The sequence below is a fragment of the Bos indicus x Bos taurus genome, chromosome 4 (assembly GCF_003369695.1).
Source record: "Bos indicus x Bos taurus breed Angus x Brahman F1 hybrid chromosome 4, Bos_hybrid_MaternalHap_v2.0, whole genome shotgun sequence".
NCBI classification, from domain to species: domain Eukaryota; kingdom Metazoa; phylum Chordata; class Mammalia; order Artiodactyla; family Bovidae; genus Bos; species Bos indicus x Bos taurus.
In genome coordinates, this window is record NC_040079.1 from 112,491,513 (window position 1) to 112,516,629 (window position 25,117).

General features: G+C 45.9%; 1 protein-coding gene across 1 annotated transcript in view; it reads left to right on the forward strand.

Annotated features, from left to right (window-relative positions):
• The window catches only part of ABCA13 (ATP binding cassette subfamily A member 13), a 353,566-nt gene that overhangs the window by 315,680 nt on the left and 12,769 nt on the right, over positions 1-25,117 (forward strand). The window contains exons 49-50 of the mRNA XM_027538443.1: positions 1,006-1,109; positions 9,245-9,337. Of these exons, the coding sequence (XP_027394244.1) occupies positions 1,006-1,109; positions 9,245-9,337 (197 nt within the window). The remainder of the gene's footprint in view (positions 1-1,005; positions 1,110-9,244; positions 9,338-25,117) is intronic.

Sequence of the window (25,117 nt, forward strand, 5' to 3'; positions counted from 1 at the left end):
AACCGGGTAACCAAAGCTTACGCTTGCGTGATTTTGCAGTTTGCAGAAGGCCTTTTCCTTACAAGAGGAGAGTCTGGCTTGCCTTAAAGCGTTCCCGGCGGGGCTGTTCCCTGCCTTCAGCAGGATCCTCCACTCAGCCTTGCCCTGCATATCCTGCATTGGCTGGGACTTTGGTCCTCGATCCCACTCTCAGCGCGCTAGGTCTCCCGTGCTTGGGCGGTGACCTGGGTGGGGACTCACAAGTCCTGTGCATGTTTCCTCCTCATCTGAAGTGGTCCTTGACAACAGTGTGTGTCTTTCGGAGTCCTTGAAGTCACCCTTGAAATCCTCCACGTGAAGTGTTAGTGACAGGGGTGACTGTGAGTGTGTGCATCTGGTGGAGGAGGTACGCTGAAGGACGCTCAGCATCCTCCCCAGAGACAGGACAAGTGTCCTGCTGCCGACACTTGTGTGGAAATGTGGAGTGATGCCTCCGACTCTCTCAGGGAACAGTGGCCAATCACGCCTTCCACTTAGTTGGTTTGTAACTATTCACCGTGTCATGTGATTTTGGGGCAGTGGATGACCTCAGCTCTTAAGAAAAATATGTTCGGTACTCCCTGACCGCAAGAGCACAGAAATGCATCAGGCAGCTTACACATAGCTCTCTCTAAAGGGGCTCAGAGAAGAAGTGCTTGGGTGTTTGTTGAAGGAGGAAGCTTCCGGTTTAAAAGAGATTTCACTGTCCTTGATGTTGTGAAACCAATGAAGCCTGTTTCTGCTCTTGTATATCTTCTAGGGTAGATGCTTCTGGTGTTATAAAGAGGTTGGGGTGCATCAGGGAAGGTCTGCCTCCCCAGGATTCCAAGGGGAGCCCAGCAGACTTGAGGGGTGTTGGTGCCTGCTGAGCATAGTGCATGGGCTGGAGCCGGGGCTGGATTTCCCCCAGCCTGCACCCTTGCTCCGGGGAGTGTATTCCCGAGTGCCTTCTCCCCCTCCCCTCACCCTCTGTTCTCTCTCCTTCAGGACGAGCCCAGCTCAGGCATGGACCCCTGCTCCAAGCGGCACCTGTGGGAGGCACTGAGGAAGGAGGCTGAGGAGGGCTGTGCTGTGGTCCTGAGCTCCCACAGGTGAGCCCAGTGGCTCCCCAACCGAGTGCAGTGCCCCACACAGCACTGCCACACAGATGCCACGTGTCACCCCCTGACGGAGGTCGGGACACTGACCAGGCCGTTCCCCCGGTGCGTGGCCCCGCTGGGACTCTGCAGCCAGTGGGCCCTCACTGACCACACTCTGTCTGTCAGTCATGTCTGAAGAGCCAGGCATCCTCCTCAGGCCCTTCTGCGACCAATTTCAGCCCCTTTATTCCAGCAGGAGAATTAGCTGAAATGAAAACTCAGCACGTTTCTAAATAGGGTCTCGTATTTTCTTCCTCACAGAATTAGTCTTGTAGTGAGATTTTCACATGGTTGGCTTCTTTTTGGCTTTATGCTGCACTGTTCCAGGCCGCAGAGGGACGCAGTTCTTAGGTTTCCTAAACTCACGGAGGGAGAGTGAACACAGTGATTTGGCTCATCAGCATTCTTTTAAAATTTATTATTTTGTTTAATTTTTATTGGATATAGTTGATTTACAATGTTGTGTTAGTTTCTCTTATACAGCAAAGTGAATCAGTTATACGTACATATACTCCCTCGTGTTCAGATTCTTTTCCCATAAAGGTCTTCACAGAGTACTGGGTAGAGTTCCCGGTGCTCTACAGTAGGGCCTTATTGGTGGTCTGTTTTATACATGGCACTGTATGTCCTACAGTGGAGATCAGGCTTTAGAGTTTAGAGGTGGTTTCTTCTGCCTTGGAAGTCAAATATGCCAGTAGCAAAATGTTAGCAACGGTGAAGGATCTGGGATTCTTCCTTACTTGGAAGCTTACAGATCTGGCGTATGGGCTTCCTGGATGCTTCCAGAAGACAGGAGACTCATGAGTCAGAGAGAAGTACCCCGCATCAGCAAAGTCATCTGGTCCCCTGAGCCTGGGTCACCCCAGGGATGCCAAAGACTCAGACAGAGACCTGTGGGCACAGGAGAGACACACGGACCTGGGAACCCTCTGCTTGATAGCAGCTGACAAGCCAGCCAGCTCTGCCTCTGGGGGCGGAGGGCCCTCATTATGCGGGGTTGCTCATGAAAACACAGCTGTGGGCAAAGGCCCAGGTCAAGACCAGCCAGGATCTTGCAGGCTGGGGATTCCTAACCAGACCTGTGAGGGAGGAGGGGCCCTGAGGAGTGTCCCCCAAATTTCCTCAATGGATAGGTCTGAGCTGGACTGAGTGGCCTGCTCCTTGTTGCTAGAAGTGAAACACAAAGCCAGCCCATCACTCAAGATGGGAGGTCTCCGAGGGGGTCCTGGGAGACACTGCCGATGACTGCAGCAGTGTCAGTTCCTGGAAAAATAACACCAGGCGCTGTCAGTCCAGGCCCACAGACCCGTGTCGGGAATGCTATTACTAGAACTAATTCCCCTGGGAGGGCTGGGGGCCGCCCTCGGGTCCCGGCGGGTTGACCCTCATCGGGGAGGGATGCTGTTCACACCACTGCTTCCTCTTTGTGTTTTTCTAGCTTACACTCGCTCAGTGATGGGCTTCCCAGGTGGCTCAGCGGCAAAGAATCTACCTGCCAAGCAGGAGACCTGAGTTCAATCCCTGGGTCAGGAAGATCCCCTCGAGAAGGAAATGGCAGCCCACTCTAACATGCTTCCCTGTAGCATCCCATGGACAGCGGCATGCTATAGCCCATAATGTTGCAGAGAGCCGGGCACAGCTCAGCGACTAAACGGCACAGCAGCCCTCGGTGATGCTGTGCCTGCTGTCCGACTTTCCTGAATTTTTTTACTGTCAGACCTCACGCTCCATAGCCCAGTCATGTCTGACTCTTTAGGACCCTGTGGACCCACCAGGTTCCTCTGTCCATGGGATTCTCCAGGCAAGGGTACTGGAGTGGGTTGCCACCTCCTCCTCCATAGGATCTTCCTATCCTAGGGATTGAACCTGGGTCTCCTGCATCTCTTGCATTGGCAGGTGCATTCTTTACTGCTGAGCCAGCAGGGAAGCCCTTACTGTCAGACTACCCACTGCCATTTAAAAAAAGGTTCTTTGAGGTGTGATTTATGTACCATGTGATTTCCCCACTTTAAGTGCACCTTCCTGTGTGTTTTTCGTCACCACAGCCCTGTGCCTCGTCATCAAGACCCAGTTCAGGGCATCTCCATCGCTTTGGAGGGTTCTCACTTAACCCCCGTCCACTGCAGTCTCTCCGTCTCCATCAATGTGCCTTTCCTGGATGTTCCATCCACATGGAGTCATGTGACCTGTGATCGTTTGTTTGTGACTCTGTCATTGTCCTCTGTCTGAGAGTCACCACTCGGCACCCAGCAGTGAGCTGTGTCCCCTGGGCAGCAGGACAGTGCTTGCTGCCCACTCCCCGGTCCTGGCCCTTTGGATGGTTCCTACACTCAGCTGTTCAGTGCAGAGTGCTGTCAACAGCCGCACACATATCTTTGTCCAGACACACGTTTCTAGTTCTCTCAGCGGTCTTTTTCTGGGTGGTATGGTAACTTGTGTTCAGCACTTTAGAAAGCTGCAGAGCTCTTCTCCGAAGTGTCAATCATCTTTTAATCCCAGGAACACTGATGGAAGTTTCCAGGATCTCCAGGCTGCCATCAACACTGCTGGTCTTCCTGTTTGTAACCGTCCTGGTGATGTGTGGTTTTAACTCACATTTTTGGAATGAACATCTCTCCTCGCTGTCTGTTCACCTGTGTTGCTTCTTATAAGAAGCCAGCTGCTAACAGCTCCGCTGCTCCCTGGATGTCCTGAGTTTTGTCTGGCTCTCTCCAGATTTCTCAGTGCCTTTCAACGGCTTGACTTTGATGTGTTTGGATGTAGATCTCTGTGTGTTCTAGCTGGGTTTTGTTCATGTTTCTTGCAGTGAGCAGCTCCTGATGCTTCTGTCTAGTTGTTTTTTTCAACTTTGTTTTCATTTTTTGAAGCCTGGGTGTTTCTGGAGCCACGCTGTTTTTGTCCGGGCGAGTTGCCAGTTAGAGCCTTTGCTGGACTCTGGAGAAGGAAATGGCAACCCAATGCAGTATTCTTGCCTGGAGAATCCCATGGACAGAGGAGGCTGGTGGGCTGCCATCCATGGGGTCTCACAGAGTCAGACACCACTGAATCGACTTAGCAGCAGCAGCAGCAGGTCTACAAGGATTCGGTCTCTGCTGTCACCTGAGTGTGGCCAAGGCGGGGCTCTCCCAGCTCAGGCCGTTTTCTAGTCGGCCTGGTTTTGTCTTTCCTGGTCCCTGTAGTCTGTGTAGGGTGCATGTGGATGGCAAGTGTAAGGCTTCTTGGCTCACGTGGCGTGAGTGGCTGGCCTGGACTTCTCCAACCTCTAGTGCTGTACACGGAGCCTCACAGGCTCCACGCGTGACATAGCCACAGGCCAGGTGCTGGGCTGCTGGCCCTTCCTGCTTGTGGAGTCTACAGCGGGACAGGGCTGACAGGTGTGGGCTCTGCCCCGCCCTGCACAAGGCACGCATCCTTCCACAGGGCAGAGAAGCTGCCGATGCTCGTGGCCTGGCCCCCTGCTAGGAGCTGCCTGTTGCAAGCCAGGATGCCACAGCCCATCCCCCTTCTTACCCTGGATCAGCAGTTTGTCAACTGTAACTGTTTCTTTATTGTCCTATGCTTTTGGTCAATTTCCAGAATTCTGAAACATATCATTTTTGTTCACTTTCTCCAGTTTCTTAATTGTCTTTTGAACATGACTACCCTTGGCAGTATGGCTGTTAGCTGAAAGTCCTGAGTATGCTTTTTTTTTTGTCTTTTTTCATTTTCTATTCAGAAAATAAAATGTTACATTGAAGTAAGATAAATTCGGCAAATCCCTTGCTTTATCATAATACATTCCTGCTTCCAGTGACCATCTTTCTCTGCCAGTCCTGGGAACTCTGATTTCTATTGTCATTCTGCCAGTACTTAGGTCCCCTAAGCTCTAAGATTGGGAACTCAGGTGTCACATTAAAAGGTCTTTATAATTCTCATGTAACATATAATTATTGCAGAAAGCTCTCAGAAAGACCAAATATCACTGTAATTTCTTTTTTATATCCTCCTGTTCATTTGGTCTCACATTAATGATGTATCTTTATTTCCAAAAATCTGTCTGTAGTCACACAACACGAAGGTCTAAATGACTGACAATGGAGAGCAAGGCAGCCTTGGACTGATTCCCTGATTCTAGGAAGTCTCTGAACTAGAGTTTCCTTTTAATTAGGAGTCCATCTGCCCCCTCTCCAAGTCCTTATCCTATGGGACTGTGGTGGAGAGCAGGGGTAGGGCACAGAAGTAGGAGTGCTGGGTCCTGATTTATGTTTTATGAGAAATTAAAATCAGCCCGACCAAGAGGGCCAGAACTGCTTCCTCCTCACTCATCAGACACTGATCTGAGAAGTTCACCATAGGATGTCCACTGTATACAAACGAGTTCCATTCTGAGAACACATTTGTAAGTTCAATTTGTTTATAAGTCCAAAAAGTTAGCCTAGGTACCCAACTAACACAGTCAGGTCTGTAGTACTATACTATATAAGTTTATATAACTTTTCTCACGAATAATAAACAAAAATCACAAAAATAAAACATTTTTAATCTTACAGAACAGTACCTTGAAAAGTACAGTAATGCCAGCTACATCACCACTGCGTTTACACTTGCTCCCGGACATCCAGGGCTTGAAATAAACATGCTGCACTGCTGTACTGTATCCCGCACTGTGTGGTACACGAAAGCACAGTTGTGTGTAGAGGATGCGTGCACACGACAGTGTATGCAGACACGTGAGCTAACTTACATGATTGGACATGCGAACGCATGTTCGTGTCTTTGAAAGTTTTTGACTTGAAGGTTTGTCTGTAGGGGATTTACCATATAAATACTTAAAGCTCTGAGTCACCTGACCCAGTTCTGTCCCCATCTGCTTAATCACCAAAAATAAACAGCATAGTGTTTATGTTTGAATGAATGGTCAGAGATTCCTTTCATTGTGTAGAACCTTGACTCTGTGTATCCTTCCTGATGCTGAAGACCATCAGCATCTCAAATCTCTGCCTCTGGGTCAAGACTCTATAGAATCCCAGGTTTCTGGAGCATAGTTGTTTGATAGCAGATACTCAGGCAATTGGAAACTGCAAGTCGTTATTCTGCGGCCTGAATAATATCAGTTGTTGTTGGGGTGTTGTGTTTAGGAAGGTCATATAGAAGTGACTAGATATTCTATCACTTTAACTAGAGACCTACTGCTGCTGCTGCTGCTGCTAAGTCACTACAGTCATGTCCGACTCTGTGTGACCCCATAGACGGTAGCCCACCAGGCTCCCCCACCCCTGGGATTCTCCAGGCAAGAACACTGGAGTGGGTTGCAATTTCCTTCTCCAATGCATGAAAGTGAAAAGTGAAAGTGAAGTCGCTCAGTCGTGTCCAACCCTGACCCTCAGCGATCTCATGGACTGCAGCCTTCCAGGCTCCTCCATCCATGGGATTTTCCAGGCAAGAGTACTGGGGTGGGGTGCCATTGTCTTTTCTGAGACATCTACTATGCACTCATAATAAAAAATGATATGGTTATTTTAAACTGAAATTAATTAGGAAAAATAGAGAAAGATAACATATGCACAGAAAAATATATAAAGCATACTTGGGATGTGAATAGCCCTGAGACTTCATGTTAAGCTACTGTAACAAAGACCCCAAATGACAGTGGCCCAGACCAGACAAACATTTCTCTGCTGCATTCTCAGTTCACACGGGGGGGCTGTGTCAGAGCCAAGGGTCATCCAAGGACTCCGATTCTTTCCACCAAGTCACTCATTCTTTATCTTCAGTGTTGAGTTGACTCAGTAGCTGTATCCACATCGCAGCTTATGGGAAGTGGAAAGATCCAAAACCCAGGGCAAGTGGCTTGCCCCCTTCAGTGTGACTCGTAATTTGTCCTTCACACTGACCTGTTTGGCTGCGTGTCCCCCTGTGGCTGCATGGAAGGCTGACCAGTATAATCTTGATAAGAACGTACACTGACCGGACGAGCACACTGTTTTGTGTCAACTCCCCATTAGGAAAACTACCATACTTTCTTTAGAATTTGTATAATACAACACGGTAGAAGAAGGAGAGAAATTCCACCAGTAACTTCACTTTTCAGGTATTTGATAGTCATACTTCTTTTGTGCTTTTCCTTACTGTTTTTTTTAAACATATATGTGCAGTTTTCCTAACGTGCATTGTCATTTTACCATTGCTAAATCGTTACCTTTTCCATATCCAATTAATTGACTTTGGAAACCCTCATTTCAGTGGCTGACGCACATATGGATGTACCCTCATTTATGTTTCTGTATTATTCTATTGTGGAACCTGTTTCTAGATTTTTTACAGTTATAAATAAGTTGTTAAATGCATTCATATTTTCTGTATTTCTTTGCTAAGGTGAGTCCCTAGGAAAGGAATTTTTGGCAAATTGTTTTTCACCAAGGTATGCCAGTGTTTTCTTCCTAACAGTCATATATACACTGACCTGTTTAAAATTATTGAGAGAGTGTCTAACTTTGGGAGTATTTTTTTGAATCTATTTATTGTTTTTATTCACATAGGAGATGGAGGGAAAAAGAATTTTTATCTGTAACACACACAGGTATATGTGACAAATGCCTGTCAGGCTAGAAAATAGTTTTAAGATCACTTATCTGATGGTTTCGTTTGTAATTTATTGGTATGTTTATTACCCATAAATGACTTTTTTGAAAAGTCTATATATTATTTACCCTTTCTCTCTTGAGTTTTTGTTTATTTTTATAGTTGTATGTATGAGTTCTGTGGGCTTCTGAGGTGGCACGCATGGTAAAGAACCTGCCTGCAAATGCAGGAGACATGAGTTGCAGGTTCGATCCCTGTGACTTCTTTCCTGCCATCAGGAAGATGCCCTGGAGGAGAGCCTGGCATTCCACTCCGCTGTTCTTGCCTGGAGAATCCCAGGGACAGAGGAGCCTGGCGGGCTACAGTCCATGGGGTCGCAAAGAGTCAGACACGGCTGAAGCAACTTAGCACACACACACGAGTTCTTTATAATAAGTGCATCAAATATTACCCTTTGTGTTTGTTGCAGGTTTTTAAGTGTTAGTTTGCTGTGTTTTGACATACTTATTAGAAGTTTGTAGCTTTTCATTGTCAAGTACATAAAACTTCCCTTCACAGTTTATTCCACTGCTCTTATGCGTGGAGTCACGTTCCATGCTCTAGTCTGTATTTAAAATACTAATGTCTCATCTGCACTGTCATATTTTGTTCCAAAGATCTTCCTTGTAATTCCTTAGCATACTGTCTCTTTTTAATTATTTAAGAAAATGTTAATATTTTCTGGAATGAGACTTATTTTACTTCTCTCTTGTTTGACCTTTTTCTACCTCTCTCTAAATAGTGTTAAAGTGTATTTTTTAAATTGTTTACAGTTTTTCTTGTGGGGAGTGATAAACTTTTGATCAGTATTATACTAAATTCTTCTTAAAATTTATATTATACTTTTATATATTTAGAATGATATAATTGTAAATTTTAAATCTTGATAACATACTTCATATCAACATAATATTAAATTATATTACAAGCTAAGTTATAAATTACATTGTTATTTTTTATATATAACATACTGTATTAAAGTATGACTTTTGTTTATAGTTTATACAAAATTTATACTTGTTACATTTTATACTTACATTATATTATTTATATTATAATGATTTTTTTAAACAATTTCTCATTTAAACTGTATTTGCTCTTTTCCCTCTTTCTTATATATCTTCCCACTGATTCAAAATTTCATTTTCCATCAGTAAATCTTTCTTTTCATAAGAATTCCACATGTTTATGAAGGTCTTTCTGATCTATTTTGCATTTTTGTGCTATTGCTAAAAGGTTTTCTCCTATATATTCAGTAACAGTTTTTCCTAGGACATGGAAAGACCACTATATTTTAGTTAATTCGTGTAGTTGGCCATGTAAATGAAGCCTTAACCATTTCCAGAGTGCTGTTTTGAGTTCTGGGAGGTTCCTATATGGAAAGTCAGCTGATTTTCAGTAATGGCGTGTCTCTCCTCGCCCATCCCCCTGTTGATTCAAGCCCTGAGTCTGGGGCTGCGGCTCACCCCTGGTCTTGTCTCCCACAGCATGGAGGAGTGCGAGGCTGTGTGCACAAGGCTTGCCATCATGGTCCACGGCAGCTTTCGATGCCTGGGTTCCCCACAGCACATCAAAAACAGGTGCGTGCCATCTTTTCATTTAGGTGTCTGCTGTGAATTTGTAGCTGGACCCGTTATAACCGGAGGGGCACTAGGGTTGGCATGGTGCAGGCCCCTCACGGAGGGGAGACGGAGGCTGCGATGGGAAGGGTGTGTGTGAAACACCATCGCCGGGGGGTGCCCACTCTCAGCCCCACAGAGCCCAGCATTTCCCCACAAGGTCTTCTGCCCCCAAGGACACCCACTGTTATTGTGGTGATATTGGGAGGGTTTGAAATACCACTGCAGAGTCAAGATGAAATGGGACCAAAAGCATCCTCACTGATACACAAAACCTCATGGAAAGATTGTACTGACATATCCCTCACCCAGAGCGGGTAAGTAACCTGTGCTGCACTTGGAGAAAGACCCCATGGATTTAGGGTGGTGAAAGATGGTCCTTGTGGTTGCTTCCTAGTTCAGCTAATAAACTAGAGACTTTGTGCTTTAATAGCTTAGATTTCTTCCTTGGTTAATTGTCTTTTTTTCCATTTACTCTTTGGAATATTAATGATTCTATAATCAAGTTGTATGAGTGTTTTTAGGTATTCATATAACTTAAAAAAATTCAGTGTTGCCTAAGCTGTTTTCAAAGTTTATAAGGCATGCCACAATTTTATTGCGTTTTACTTGACTGCACTTCACAGATGCTGCGTTTTTTTCAAGTTGAAGGTTTGTGGCCACCCTGCACTAAGTCAGTTGGTACCATTGTCCCAACAGCATTTGCTCACTTTCTGTCTTTGTGTCACATTTTGGTAATTCTTGCAGTATTTCAGACCCTCCACTAGCAAAAAGATTATGAGTCACTGAAGGCTCAGATGATAGCATTTTTTTTTTTAGCAACAATCTTTTTAAAATTAAGATATGTACATTTTTGGGCTTCCATGGTGGCTCAGACAGTAAAGAGTCTGTCTGCAGTGTGGAAGATTCAGGTTCGATCCCTGGGTTGGGAAGATCCCCTGGAGAAGGAATTGGGAACCCACTCCAGTATTCTTGTCTGGAGAATCCCATGAATGGAGCCTAGCAGGCTACAGTCCATGGGGTCTCAGAGTTGTACATGACTGAGTAACTTCACATCACATGTACATTTTTAGACATAATGCTATTGTACACTTAATAGACTACAGTATAGCATAATTTTATATGCACTGAGAAGCCCCCCAAATTATGTAACCCCTGTAATTGTGGTATTTGCTGGATTGTGGTGGCCTAAACCAAACCTGCAGTGTCTCCAAGGTCTGCCTGTCATTTCTTTTAAATGTGTTGTTTAATCTGTCCCTTTTGACCTAGAGTAATTTATCCATGTATGTTGATAAATCTCTTTTATTTAGTCAACGTTTTTAAATTTGGAATTCCAAAGCAGAGATTTGTTAAATTTGTAACAAATTTGTAAATTTATATATTAGGTTGAAATATTTTTATTCTATGGAGAACATAACAATGAATGCTTGGATCGAGATGCTGAGTTGGGAAGCAGATCGCTGTTTTCCGGTGGCTCAGAGTTGGGGCACTGCTTGTCTGCCCTGCTCACTCTCACTTCAGGTCAATCCCTCATCAGATAGCCTGCTGGAAACTTCTCTCAGAATGTGCTCTGCTCACCTTTAATAAGGATCATCAAAAGAAAAATAATATTTCACGCTCCCTCACCTTTATGAATGCCCACATAAAGTTTTACAGCCCTTGCCCGATTGCTGGGTGATGTATGTCTGAGTTTGGCTTCTTGCCCTTCAGGAGGTCTCCTGACCTCGCTGGAAGTGGCAGTGAGCAAGGTCCCTGGAGGAGCATCCTCTCCCCACTTTGGTCTGCATGCTCTCACCTGCTGCTGAGTTTCATGTCTGATAATGTGTAATATGTCACTCAGATGGTAAAGAATCTGCCTGCAATGCAGGAGACCTGGGTTCAATCCCTGGATTGGGACGATCCCCTGGAGAAAGGAATGGCAATCCACTCCAGTATCCTTGCCTGGACCATTCCATGCACAGAGGGGCCTGGTGGGCTACAGTTCAGGGGTCACAGAGAGTGAGACACCACTGAGCAACTATCACTTTCAGTGTGTAACAGGATTGAGAACAGATGGTCAGTAAGTATGAATAGTACAATTTTGTTAAGAGAGATAGTTTGTGGGTGATTGACTGGAACCTTGAACTTAATACATTCAAAAAATGATGTGTAAAGTTGGTATATTCTTGTGACACACTGAGTGCATGTGTTTCCATAATATTGAGATAAAGAATACAGGGTTCATCATAAAAGGGAATGCTGGGCTTCTAAACCTGGGGGTCATCAGTGCGGTGCCTACTTCTCTCCTCCGGGTGTTGGGGGCTTCAGGAGGCAGCTCGGGGAAGATGGTGCCCCCTGGGCCTCAGAGCCATCACGTCATGTCTGAGCCTGGGGGCGAGACCAGGTCCAGGTCTTCCCTCTGCCTCCCTCCTTCCCACTGCCTCTTCTTGGGTGGTTTCCATGGACACGCCATTCTTGCTGCTCTGATTCTTTTTTTTTTAATTAATTTTTTTATTGAAGGATAATTTCTTTACAGAATTTTGCTGTTTTCTGTCAAACCTCAACATGAATTAGCCACAGGTATACATATAAACCTCCCTTTTGAACGTCCCTCCCTTCTCCCTCCCCATCCCACTCCTCTAGGCTGATACAGAGCCCGTTTGAGTTTCTGAGCCATACAGCAAATTCCTGTTGGCTATCTAATTTACATGTAAATTTACGTGTAAATATAAATTTTCATGTTACTCTCTCCATACATCTCACCCTCTCCTTCCCTCTCCCCATGTCCCTAAGTCTGTTCTCTATGTCTGTTTCTCCACTGCTGCCCTGAAAATAAGTTCCTTGGTACCATCTTTCTAGATTCTGTATATATGCATTCAGTTCAGTTCAGTCGCTCAGTCGTGTCCAACTCTTTGCGACCCCATGAATCGCAGCATGCCAGGCCTCCCTGTCCATCACCAACTCCCGGAGTTCACACAAACTCACGTCCATCGAGTCAGTGATGCCATCCAGCCATCTCATCCTCTGTCATCCCCTTCTCCTCCTGCCCCCAATCCCTCCCAGCATCAGAGTCTTTTCCAATGAGTCAACTCTTCGCATGAGGTGGCCAAAGTACTGGAGTTTCAGCTTTAGTATCATTCCTTCCAAAGAAATCCCAGGGCTGATCTCTTTTAGAATGGACTGGTTGGATCTCCTTGCAGTCCAAGGGACTCTCAAGAGTCTTCTCCAACACCACAGTTCAAAAGCATCAATTCTTTGGCACTCAGCTTTCTTCACAGTCCAACTCTCACATCCATACATGACCACTGGAAAAACCATAGCCTTGACTAGACGGACCTTTGTTGGCAAAGTAATGTCTCTGCTTTTGAATATGCTATCTAGGTTGGTCATAACTTTCCTTCCAAGGAGTAAGCTTATTTTAATTTCATGGCTGCAGTCACCATCTGTAGTGATTTTGGACCCCAAAAATAAAGTCTGACACTGTTTCCACTGTTTCCCCATCTATTTCCCATGAAGTGATGGGACCAGATGCCATGGTCTTCGTTTTCTGAATGTTGAGCTTTAAGCCAACTTTTTCACTCTCCACTTTCACTTTCATCAAGAGGCTTTTTAGTTCCTCTTCACTTTCTGCTATAAGGGTGGTGTCATCTGCATATCTGAGGTTATTGATATTTCTCCCAGCAATCTTGATTCCAGCTTGTGTTTCTTCCAGTCCAGAGTTTCTCATGATGTACTCTGCATAGAAGTTAAATACGCAGGGTGACAATAAAGAGCCTTGACGAACTCCTTTTCCTATTTGGAACCAGTCTGTTGTTCCATGTCCAGTTCTAATTGTTGCTTCCTGACTTGCATACAGATTTCTCAAGAGGCAGGTCAGGTGCTCTGGTATTCCCATTTCTTTCAGAATTTTCCACAGTTTATTGTGATCCACACAGTCAAAGGCTTTGGCATAGTCAATAAAGCAGAAATAGATGTTTTTCTGGAACTCTCTTGCTTTTTCAATGATCCAGTGGATGTTGGCAATTTGATCTCTGGTTCCTCTGCCTTTTCTAAAACCAGCTTGAAGATCAGGAAGTTCACGGTTCACGTATTGTCGAAGCCTGGCTTGGAGAATTTTGAACATTACTTTACTAGCGTGTGAGATGAGTGCAATTGTGCGGTAGTTTGAGCATTCTTTGGCATTGCCTTTATTTGGGATTGGAATGAAAACTGACCTTTTCCAGTCCTGTGGCCACTGCTGAGTTGTCCAAATTTGCTGGCATATTGAGTGCAGCACTTTCACAGCATCATCTTTAAGGATTTGAAATAGCTCAACTGGAATTCCATCACCTCCACTAGCTTTGTTCGTAGTGATGCCTTCTAAGGCCCACTTGACTTCACATTCCAAGATGTCTGGCTCTAGGTCAGTGATCACACCATCGTGATTATCTGGGTCGTGAAGATCTTTTTTGTACAGTTCTTTGTGTATTCTTGCCACCTCTTAATATCTTCTGCTTCTGTTAGGTCCATACCATTTCTGTCCTTTATCAAGCCCATCTTTGCATGAAATGTTCGCTTGGTATCTCTAATTTTCTTGAAGAGATCTCTAGTCTTTAGTATACGATATTTATCTTTCTCTTTCTGACTTCCTTCACTCTGTATAATAGGCTCTGAGTTAATCTACCTCATTATAACTGACTCAAATGCATTCCTTTTTATGTCTGAGAAGTATTCCATTGTGTATATGTATCACAACTTCTTTATCCATTCATCTGTCGAAAGACATCTAGGTTACTTGCATGTTCTAGCTGTTGTAAATAGTGCTTCCACGAACAATGGGATACATGTGTCTCTTTCAATTTTGGTTTCCTCAGGGTATATAACTAGGAGTGGGATTGCTGGGTCATATGGTAGTTTTATTCCTAGTTTTTTAAGCAATCTCCATACCGTCTTCCATAATGGCTGTATCAATTTACATTCCCACCAGTGGTTCAAGAGGGTTCCTGTTTCTCCATACCCTCTCTAGCATTTATTGTTTGTAGACTTTTTGATGGCCATTCTGACTGGTGTGAGGTGATATCTTATTGTAGTTTTGATTTGCATTTCTCTAATAATGAGCAATGTTGAACATCTTTTCATGTGTTTGTTAGTCATCTGTATGTCTTCTTTGGAGAAATGTCTATTTAGGTCTTTTCCCCACTTTTTGATTGGGTTTGTTTTCTTCGTATTGAGTTGTATGAGCTGCGTATATATTTTGGAAATTAATCCTTTGTCAGTTGGTTCATTTGCTATTATTCTCTCCCATTCTGAGGGTTGTCTTTTCACCTTGCTTATAGTTTCCTTTGCTGTGCAAAAGCTTTTAAGTTTAATCAGGTCACACTTGTTTACTTTTCCTTTTATTTCCATTACTCTAGGAGGTGGATCATAGAGGATATTGCTTTGGTTTTTGTTGTCAAGAGTTCTGCCTATGTTTTCCTCTAAGAGTTTTATAGTTTCTGGTCTTACATTTAGGTCTTAATCCATTTTGAGTATATCTTTGTGTATGGTGTTAGGTCTGATTCCTTTCTTTTTAAAAGAATTTATTTACTTTTAATTGGAGGATAATTCCTTTACAATATTGTGTTGGTTTCTCCACCTTTGCTTGTTTGAATTCCTTTCCTGGACCCAAAGGGGCAGACCCCAAGAACTGCCCAATCAGAGAATGTTCCTCCAAAGGGCAAGCCCTTCCCCAAGTCCTTTCTGAGCTTCTCAGCCCAGCATCCTGCTGCATGCCCATCCTCCCACCTCCTCCATCCCTCCTGTTTTAAATGCATTCATCAAAATATGAGTTGTCATGAGGCCCACAGACTAGAAGATGATTGGACCGAGGGCTTTGTCACATCTTCTGGGCAGAGGTGTGAGGCTTGAACTCAGTGGGAGGTACCAGATTGGCCCAATGGAGTCTCTCCCATTGGGTGCCCATCAGTCTCGGAAGTGAGCTCATGGTGCCTGTGGCATTCATAGGCCTGGTAGGTGGGCATCTCAGGAGAGGTAGCAACCATGGGTCCAGGAGAGGGGACTGCTCTGGTTGGGGGTCATAGAGAAGTCTCTGAGTACAGGTAAAAGTACCATGGGGAGACTGTTTAAAGGGCATTGGATTCTTGATTGCATAATAGACACATCTCTATAAATACTGGATGTGAGAACACTTAAGAGGGATGAATGTACACCAGCTAAAGAATGCTTTGATTTAATGTTGAAATTAAAGGGAATCATTGGGCTGAGTGAAATCCACCCTGGGAATAGCTGATTTTTAAATATTGGTGGGAAAAGACCCTGATGCTGGGAAAGATTGAGGGCAGGAGGAGAAGGGGATGACAGAGAATGAGATGGTTGGATGGCATCACCGACTCAATGGACATGAGTTTGAGCAAACTCAGGGAGATAGTGAAGGACAGGGAAGCCTGGCATGCTGCAGTCCATTGGGTTTCAAAGAGTCAAATACAGCTGAGCAACTGAACAATACATATGGCTGAACGACCATGGGTTTTCTGGCCTTACCTTGGGTTTCACAAGCCTGCATTCTTTTCATTTTGGGGTGGATCACTCTTTCAGCGGAGCCTGTCCTGTGTCTCATTCGGCAGCGCCCCCAGCCTGGGGATGACAGCACAGCATGTCCCCAGACATGGCCCTGGTTGCGAAGCACCATCTCACCTGCACTTTCCCCCGTGTCTTCAGGCAGTCAGAGATGGCTGGACATGCGGGCAGAACTGAGGTTGGAACTCAGAGTCCCCAGGGTAGCTCAGGCTGTAGCCCTGCCCTTTCCCTGACCTCCAAGGTGTGGCTCTGCGTCAGCTAGAGGAGAGACCGTGAGTGGGATGGGCTGGGAACAGGCCTGATGAGGGCCAGCTCTGCTCACACTGGGGGATGGTTCTTCCTGTAGGCTGGTCCTCTGGGCCCTGGGTAATCTCATTTTGCATAAGTTCCAGGATCTAGTGAGAAGAGCATCTTCCTCTCCTTCCAGCCTCAGTCTGGTCCAGCTCAGATGTGAGAAATGGTACCCCGGTGCCAGTGGGCCTGGAGGACACTGTGAAGATGGCAGGTTGGGGTCCCCCACATCCTCTGAACACCCCTCCTCTTCCTGCCTCACTGTCTCCCGCTTGCTTGGACACCTTGCAGCCATGACTGCACCCCACCAAGCCGCCCGCACCGCCCTCCTTCCTGGCCAGGGCACGGGGCCTCTGGCCTCTCCGAGGCTCAGCACTTCTCTGCCTTGTGTCTTTGCAGCTACTGCTTGTCTCTTCTTTGGCAGGAGCTGTCTCCTCCCTGCCAGGAGTTATGTCTGTGCCAGACCCACCTGGTTCCAGTGAGACCTGACACTCCTGGATAACACCGCCTGGGTCCTTTGTCTGCCAGCATCGCCCTGGGCTCAGCATCCGTGCCGTCTCAGGGATGGAACCTGGGGGCAGTGAGAGCCAGTCCTGGATGCCTTGGTGCAGGGAACCCAACAGAACCACCTCAGAGATGCGCATGTGGTCCTGAAATGTTCAGGCTTTGATTCCCAGGAGCCCTCATGTTGCCAGACTCTAGACTCACTCCTTTGTTAATAATTGGACATCCTATTTTGTCAGGTTCCAGGCCTTCTTTTTATAACTTTTTAAGGTATCTTAAGTCATATTTCTAAACAACTAAACATTGTGTTTGGAGAAGGAAATGGCAATCCAATCCAGTATTCTTGCCTGGAAAATACCTGGATGGAGGAGCCTGGTGGGCTACAGTCCATGGGGTCGCAAAGAGTTGGACACGACTGAGTGACTTCAATTAGTTAGTTAATTATAAACATTGTGTTTAACCTTAGAGCTGGCATTCTAATTTATTTTTAAATGTTTTTTGTGTTTGCAAGCCAAGAACAAACCAAGTCGAGTCTGATCACTGCTAGGTTTCTCTTCCTGGGACTTACCCAGGCTCTGGCTCTGCTGGTCCCGGCTTCAGCCAGCATCGCATCCTTAGCCTGCCTGCTGTGAAGACAGGAGGATTTGGCTAAAAGTGGGACTGGTGGGCCAGGAGGACCCACAGGGTCTACGACTGACTTTCTGAGGTGTGGTCTCTCAGGGAGGGTGGCACCCTGGCTCCGCCCCCGTCTCTACCCCATCTCTGTGCCTCCCCATACCCCGCGCCCCCCAGCCTCTGCTTCAGGCTAGAGGTGTGTGTCCCTGCCCCCATCCAGCCACAGGGCTCTTGCCATCTCAGAGCTCCTCTCAGATCCCTCCTCAGTCTCATCTGCACTCCCTGCCTTTCTGCGCTCAGCCAGACCACCTCCCGGACATCATCCCTCCTCCGCCAGCCTCTGGGGGTGGAGGTCATGCCTGTGCTCAGTGGCTGTGGGGCTTGGATGCCACTTTACTTTGTCCCCTGTTTCCAATCAGAGCAGGAGAGTTCCTGGCGCCCCTGGAGGACCCCTTTAGGGTCAAGAAACTTGGGAACATGTCCCTCATCCTTTGGCCTTTTCCTTTTGAAAGTCAAAGTTGTTCAGTCATGTCCAGCTTTTGCAACCCCATGGACTATACAGTCCATGGAATTCTCCAGGACAGAATACTGGAGTGAGTAGATCTCCTCCTCCAGGAGATCTTCCTAACCCAGGAATTGAACTGGGGTCTCCTGCATCATTGCAGGAGGATTCCTTACCAGCTGAGCTACATGGGAAGCCTGTGGTTAAAGAAGTCGCCTTCTCTGAAATGTATAGAGCATGACTATAGCCCGCAGTCCCAGACCACCTCTCCTCGGTGACTGGGCCCTTCCAGGGAGTCACACCCATTGCCCTTTCTCGCTTCCCCAGGCTCTGGGTCAGCCCTTCTAAGTTCCAAATTGCCTTTCTTCCCTGGTGGCCATTGATTCCTGTTTTCATCCCTGCTGGACTAAGTACTGTGTATAGATCATCTAGCTTGCTAGGTAGTAATACCCAGAGATGACACCTGTAGAGTGCATTCCAGACGCTGGTGTTAAGTGCACGTGCACATGTGTGTTTGTGTGAGCCACTCAGTCGTGTTTGACTCTGCGATTCCCACAAACTGTAGCTCACCAGGCTCCTCTGTCCATGGAATTCTCCAGGCAAGAATACTGCAGTGGGTTACCATTCCTTTCTTCAGGGGTTTTATGTGTATCAGGTAACTTATTCCTCATGACCATGATGACCAACCCAGGAGCCGACATTATGGCCTCTCTACTTTTACAGGCACAGAAAGTAAGACTGGAACATTTGGGAGTCTCTCTAGGTCACTGGTTAGTGAATGGAAGAGCTGGATTTGAGCCCAAGCACTGGGGCTGACCATCCCCATCTAACAAGTACAGGAGTGAGCCAGGGTGAGGTTGGGGCTCACCTGTGGTCCATCTGACTGCTGAGCCCCCGGGTGGTCAGCTTGCACCAGGCTGGCTTCCCGCTGGCTGCAACCTGGGGCTGTACAGATGAGAATGGATGCAGATGCGTGCCGGGTCTTCAGCCACACCAGCCTTCCTCTTGGTGTGTTTCTGCATATTCTAATTGTTACTGAGAATCTGACCCCCCACTTAACGTTTAACTTCTGATTTCCAGGTCCGAAAGATGCTTCAGTGGGGTCTCACTAAATATTTATTCAACATTCTTCTCTTCCTATGTCCCTATTTTTGAGGAAGAAAATTGCTTCTTTATCAAGTGTATTTCTTGTATCCATTTGATACTGACATGATCTCCTCCCCTTGAGACCTTCCTCCAGTGGTTTTCTCCTTCCTCTTCTGGATCTTTCAGGTTCTCTTTTGTGTCAGTTGTGAGATACATTTATCTATTAGTAACAGAACATGAGACACATAGAAGAATATTTGTTAGGCATATTCATTTTCACATGTAGTAAAAACCCAGAAGCAACTGGTTATTGGCACTTGTTCACTTGGCTTGAGTCTTCACAATTTGCTTGGTCCCCAGAATAGCTGCTTGGCTCCACCCACCCGTCACATCCATGTCCTAGACAAGAATCAAGAAGAAGGAGGGAAAGGCAAAAAGGGCCCATGCCACCGTCCCCTCTTCAAGCAGGCTTTTCCAAGTCCCGCCCAGCGACTTTCACTTATACGTTGTTGGTCACCCTGGCTACTAGAAAGGCTAAGAAATATAGACCTGAGCTAGGGGCTTCCCCAATGAAATAAAGTTGATTTCTGTTACGAGGAAGACAAGGGAGGTAGATGCTGGGTGGTTCTCTGCAGCGTCACATTCTGATAGGATTGTTTCCTCAGTTGAGAGTGGTTGTCAGTTTCAATGGGCTGTGATCTGTGGCTTCTGGTACAAGACTGATGTGTGATATGGAATATATGTCTGTACATCGTGTGCACGTGTGTATGTCTGTATAAAGGAAAGCTGGAGGCAGCGGTGGCTACCTGGTAACCAGGGATGACCAACACCGACCTCTGTGGGCACTGGTGCCTCGTCCCAGGTAGTGAGGGATGTAGATTGTAATGGAGCACATCCTGAGAGTCTGGGCAGCTGCCTTATCACCTGCAGGCTGTGGGCACGTTCATGACCCACCAGGGAGGGACCGTAACAGCCGTGCATCACACCCCTTTGCTTTCCCTCCCTTGGGACTGGCTTAAGCGGGAGAGTTAAGTCTGAAGGTGAAAAGCGGTCCTCCCAGGAAGGAAAAATGAGTCACATTTCTGAAGCACAGAGTTTACACTTTGAAGTCTGCTGGGCCAGTTTAAGTGGAGAGGGAAGATGGGGCTGTTTATGTATACACAAAATAAAACTTTATGTGATTTTAAAGAGACTACTTAAGATGATGAGAATTTTCATTTCCTTGAGTTGTCTGACATGCAAATTTTAGGAACTGAGAAAGAAAATGAAACAAACCTCAAAGGATGTGCTCATCCGTCATTTATGTTGCTATTTTACTTAAAATATAAAGAATATGAATGTCGTTCAGTCGCGTCCAACTCTTTGTGACCCCATGGACTATACAGTCCATGGAATTCTCCAGGTCAGAATACTGGAGTGGGTAGCCGTTCCCTTCTCCAGGGGATCTTCCCAACCTAGGGATCAAATCCAGGTCTCCCACATTGCAGGCGGATTCTTTACCAACTGAGCCACTGAGGGAAGCACAAAATATAAAGAATAACCTGGAGGATTTATCCATCAGTTTTCTGCGAAGAGACAAGAGGAGGTACAATGATGTTTCAGTTCTCAAACTGTGACTTTCTGGGCATCTGCAAATTAATATATCACCTATGTGACACCATATGCTTAAGCATGACAACTTCAATCTATTACTTCTACAAAACATTACCACATACATAAAAGCCTAGACTTAGATTATATTGCCTGATAATAAACTGGCTCACTTAAAAATGAAATATCTGATGATTCTGTGTGTTTATATCATCTTCACAAAGGAGGAGGCACTTTGTACATGGGTGCATAGAATGACTTCTGCCGTGGCACGGAGCTTTTGAATCACGGGGGACAAGATTCTACTGGTCTGCGTTTTGCTTGCTTAGAAGCATTTCACCACTTCTAAAAACAATGAATTCATTCTCTTTACTAGAAATGGTTCTTTTGAGAGAAAGGACTGAGCTCTCCTCAGCATGTGTGCACTTTACAGAGGCGAGTAGTTTGTTATCCTGTTTGCTTTGAAGACACCGAGTTGCCTGAACACACTCAGTGTTGCTCCAGGCGTTTCTGATCTACGTGCTCCTCTCCCGCTGGACTTCTTGGGCGATATCCCTGGTCTTGGACATTCAGCTCATGAGGGATGTCATCCAAAGTGTCACTTTACCAGAGGGAGCACCGTGCTTTGATTTTCTCATATTTTCCCTTGGAACTGTGGGACTGCTTCTTGCCTGCAGTGAAGATGTGCAATGGAAGTGATGGGAGATTTTTTCCTGGATTCAGACTCACACCGTGATCCCTTTTCATTCGTGCACATTTGATGAGGGCCTGTGTCAGGACCCCAACTTGAGCCTGGTCCCTTATGTCAGTAAGTCTGGTGTCAGATGGACACACATTACAAAGACATGTAAATGCAACACAGTGAGGTAATTTTGTGGACAAAATGCTGTATGATGCAGCTGTTATTGGGTGTCTCCTTAGTCACAGGGTCTTTAGCTGGATAGATGAATAAGGTGCAGCCCAAATAAAAGCTTACATAAGATACCATAAGTGCTACTCATGGTAAGACTTAGGAGGAGACAGCCCAGTGTTTTAGATGATGGATTGCCTGGGTGGCTTCCTGGAGAAGGAGGCATTTAAACCAGGTGTATTTGTGGGAGGTGAATCAACTGTGTGAGCCCTTCTGGTGGTAGGAGAGTCATGGAGATGAGTAACGCAAATCACATTTGAGAAGAGCTGGACTGTCACACAGGTGCAGGGTGAATAATGGGGGCGTCCACTTGGAGACAGTGTTTGGGGTTAAACCAAGGGAGGTTTAAATTCTGGGGTGGAAAATTAGGGAACAAAGGGAAGCAATAAGAAACAGGAGCAGAAATGGTCCATTAAAAGGTGACTTTTGTTCTTTAGCTGGAAGTTAATTAAGATGAACTGGAGTCAGCTGGGAACAGGGCAGGCGGGAAAGAAAGCATTGGTGGGGAGGCTTGGCAGAAGAATAATAGAGCTTTACAGCCAGCTGGTCTGAGGCAATAGGAGAGAAGGAGCTGTCATGTTACTAGCCTTGGGATCTGGGAGGTGGAAGATGGTGATGTCAGGGGAGAAACACGAAGTCAGGATGGGCTGAGAGGGAGGAGCTAGGAGCGTGTTCTCTGTGAGCCTGGGGGCTGCCCAGGGGTTCCTAAGGAAGAAAGGATGCTGTGTTCTGCCCGGATGCTCTTAGCTGTGGCAGGAGACAGGGAGAGAAGCCTAAAGCTGATGGTGATCTCGACTCTCTCGGGAGACAGAGGCAGGGGGTAGCTGGATTCAGGCCACCTTTGTCACTTTTGCGGATTTGGATGTCGTGGGGCGGGGCTCTCATCCATGTGCTTACCTTTCCTGAAACATTACTGAACTTGGGCCATTTGTCAAGTGCTGTTTGCCCATCATCTCATTTAATAGCCTAAAGAGCTGTGATTCACCCGCTTCACCATAACGCAGCTCAGACCTAAACAAGCTCGGCAGTTGGCTCAGAACGCAGAGTTATAACTGAACCAGTTTTAGAACTCAATTCTCAACTCCTAAGATCCGTATACTACGGCTGTCTCCCCAACTCACCCCAAACTGACGGCATGACAGAGCTCTGCTGCTGGGAGCTCTTGGGCGTCTGTCTGCGATGCCAGCTGGGAGCTTCCTCTGTAGAACTTTCTTCTCTTGCCTCTGCGGAGAGAACAGACTCCCCTCGTTTTGAAACATGGGCTGACTCCTCTTTGAAAGCTAGTATGGCTGGATGAGATGCAGCCAGTCAGTCAGTCTGATGTTACAGACAGACTTGGAACATCACCTCTAGGGCTTTGAAAAAGTTATTTAACATTTCTGAAAGCTTGTTTCTTTCTCTTAATGGGGACAATCATACGTATTTTGTGGTACTGTGGAAAGAAGTAGCTGGATACAGTGAGCTTATTTCTACCTTGAGGGCTAGGACGCCCTGAGATCAAATTGTGCTTTATTTCCTCAGTTCTTTTCTCAAAAGTTACTCTCCAGTTGGATCTCCTGTATGTAGTCCACCTATTCATAGACGCATGAGAGCCCCTGGATGTTAGCTAGCAATATAGCCACTTGGAAATAAGAATGCACTTTCCAGCTCTCACTCTCTGTACATGTGGGCAAAGAGATTATAGAAGAGGTACTAGCAACTTCAAGGATATGAATTTGTAAGGAAGGGCGTGTGCTTTTTCTGCCTCTTCGTTCCTTGCTTCTGATGTGAATGCAGATGTGATGGTTAGAGATGAAGCAACCATCTTGGACCATGAGGCAACTTCAGCAATGGAGACCTGTGAGCAGAGCAATATGACAGAATGGGCCAAAGAAAGGCCTTACCCTTTTGTGGTTGCCTGACCTCAGATTTTATACTTGCTAATATCCTGCTTCTCTGGGTTTTCTGCCACTCATTTATGAATCTGAACAGACTAGCACTCTCTGACATATAAAACACAACATTCGTGGTTTTTACTACTTTAAACTTCTTCCTGATAGAATGTAAATCCTTTGACAGTAGACCTTTGTTTTTATTACTGTATCTCTGACATTCGGGACAGTACATGACATATGCTCAGGGTACTTGTTGAACAAATAAATAGATGAGTGAATGAACGCAAACTCTGTAGTGCATGGGATACCTTTGCTAGACGATATCTTCTTCCAGGCTGCTTTGATTGAACTTTAAAAGAGCAGTCAGATGAGACTGTGGGAGAATTTAGGCTCTGCTCAGCTTAATGAAGAATAATAACAACAATCAACCCCTTTGATAAAGATTTCTATCCAGCTCCCACTGATCTCTGGACCGGATGAAGCCTGCTTTCTCCCAGAACCTTCTGCATTGTTTGTCCTTTGTTGGCTGCTTTTAGAAACAGGCTCTGTCTTACTCAGTGTCTCCATGAACAGGAACCATCAGGTGCGTGATGCAGGCCCAATTGCTGCTCAGTCTTGGCAGTGTTTTCCTGTCGCTTCCCTGCAGGGTAGCCAGACCCAGTACTGACGTAGCCTGACCTGCCAAGAACTAATGTGCACATAGACAGCAAAAATGTGCCACTCCAAAGCTCAGCGGGCACTGCAGGATGGTGAATTCCGATTGCAAATGCAGCTTAATAAGCCCAGGAATACCCAGGCTAGCCAAAGAAATGGATTCCTCTTAGCCCAGAACTTTGCTTCCCTGGTGGTTCAGATGGTAAAGAATTTGCCTGCAATGCGGGAGACCTGGGTTTGATCCCTGGGTTTGGAAGATCCTTCGGAGGAGGGCATGGCAACCCACTCCAGTATTCTTGCCTGGAGAATCCCATGAAGAGAGGAGCCTGGCAGACTACAGTCCCTGGGGTCACAGAGAGTTGGACATGACTGTGTGACGGAGCACAGCACCGTGAGGAGGTCAGCTCAGTGCGGTAAACTGCAAACTAGGTCGCAACTGTATTTCAGGTTTCAAATACTTCAGGACTAAAATTTCGGAAGTTTATTTACTCTGGGTTCAGTTAGCCTAAAATTTAGGTGTGTGTGTATATGTATCTCTGTGTGTATGTGTGTGTACGTTTTTCTCTGTGTGTGAGTGTACATGTGTGTCTGTGTATGTGCATGTATGTATATTTGTATGTGTGTATGTAAGTGTGTGTGTTGGTGTATGTGTGCATTTGAAGAAAATGCATGAGGCCACAACGGTTTAAAGGTTTCATAGTTGAGAAGCATTTTACAAATTTGATTTGGGGCTCTCTTTTATCAAAAGCATAAAAAAAAAACTTTGCATGAGTTAGCTTTTGTTGTAAACAGCTGCAAAGTGAAGTTTATGAGATGCAGTGGCTGATATGATTTTCATTCATCCTCCAGCAGCTGCAGATGGGCTGGTCTGGATGGTTCAAAGGGGCTGGCTCTGTCCCACCTGTAACACATCCTCCTTCCAGAATCAGTGTCTGAGCATTTTCCAAACAGGAAAATGTCTAGAGAGCACAAGTACGATTCAAGCCTGAGGTCACATCGCACCTGCAAATCGTGTCACATGGCTGTTAAGAAAAAGAGCAGGAGAACAGTCTCACCCCTTAAGGCAAGAACTCAGCAGGGTGATATGGCAAAGGGTGTCATGTTGGAGCCATGCTTCCCTGGTGGCTCAGAGGGTAAAGAAACTGCCTGCAATGCGGGAGACCCAGATTTGATCCCTGGGT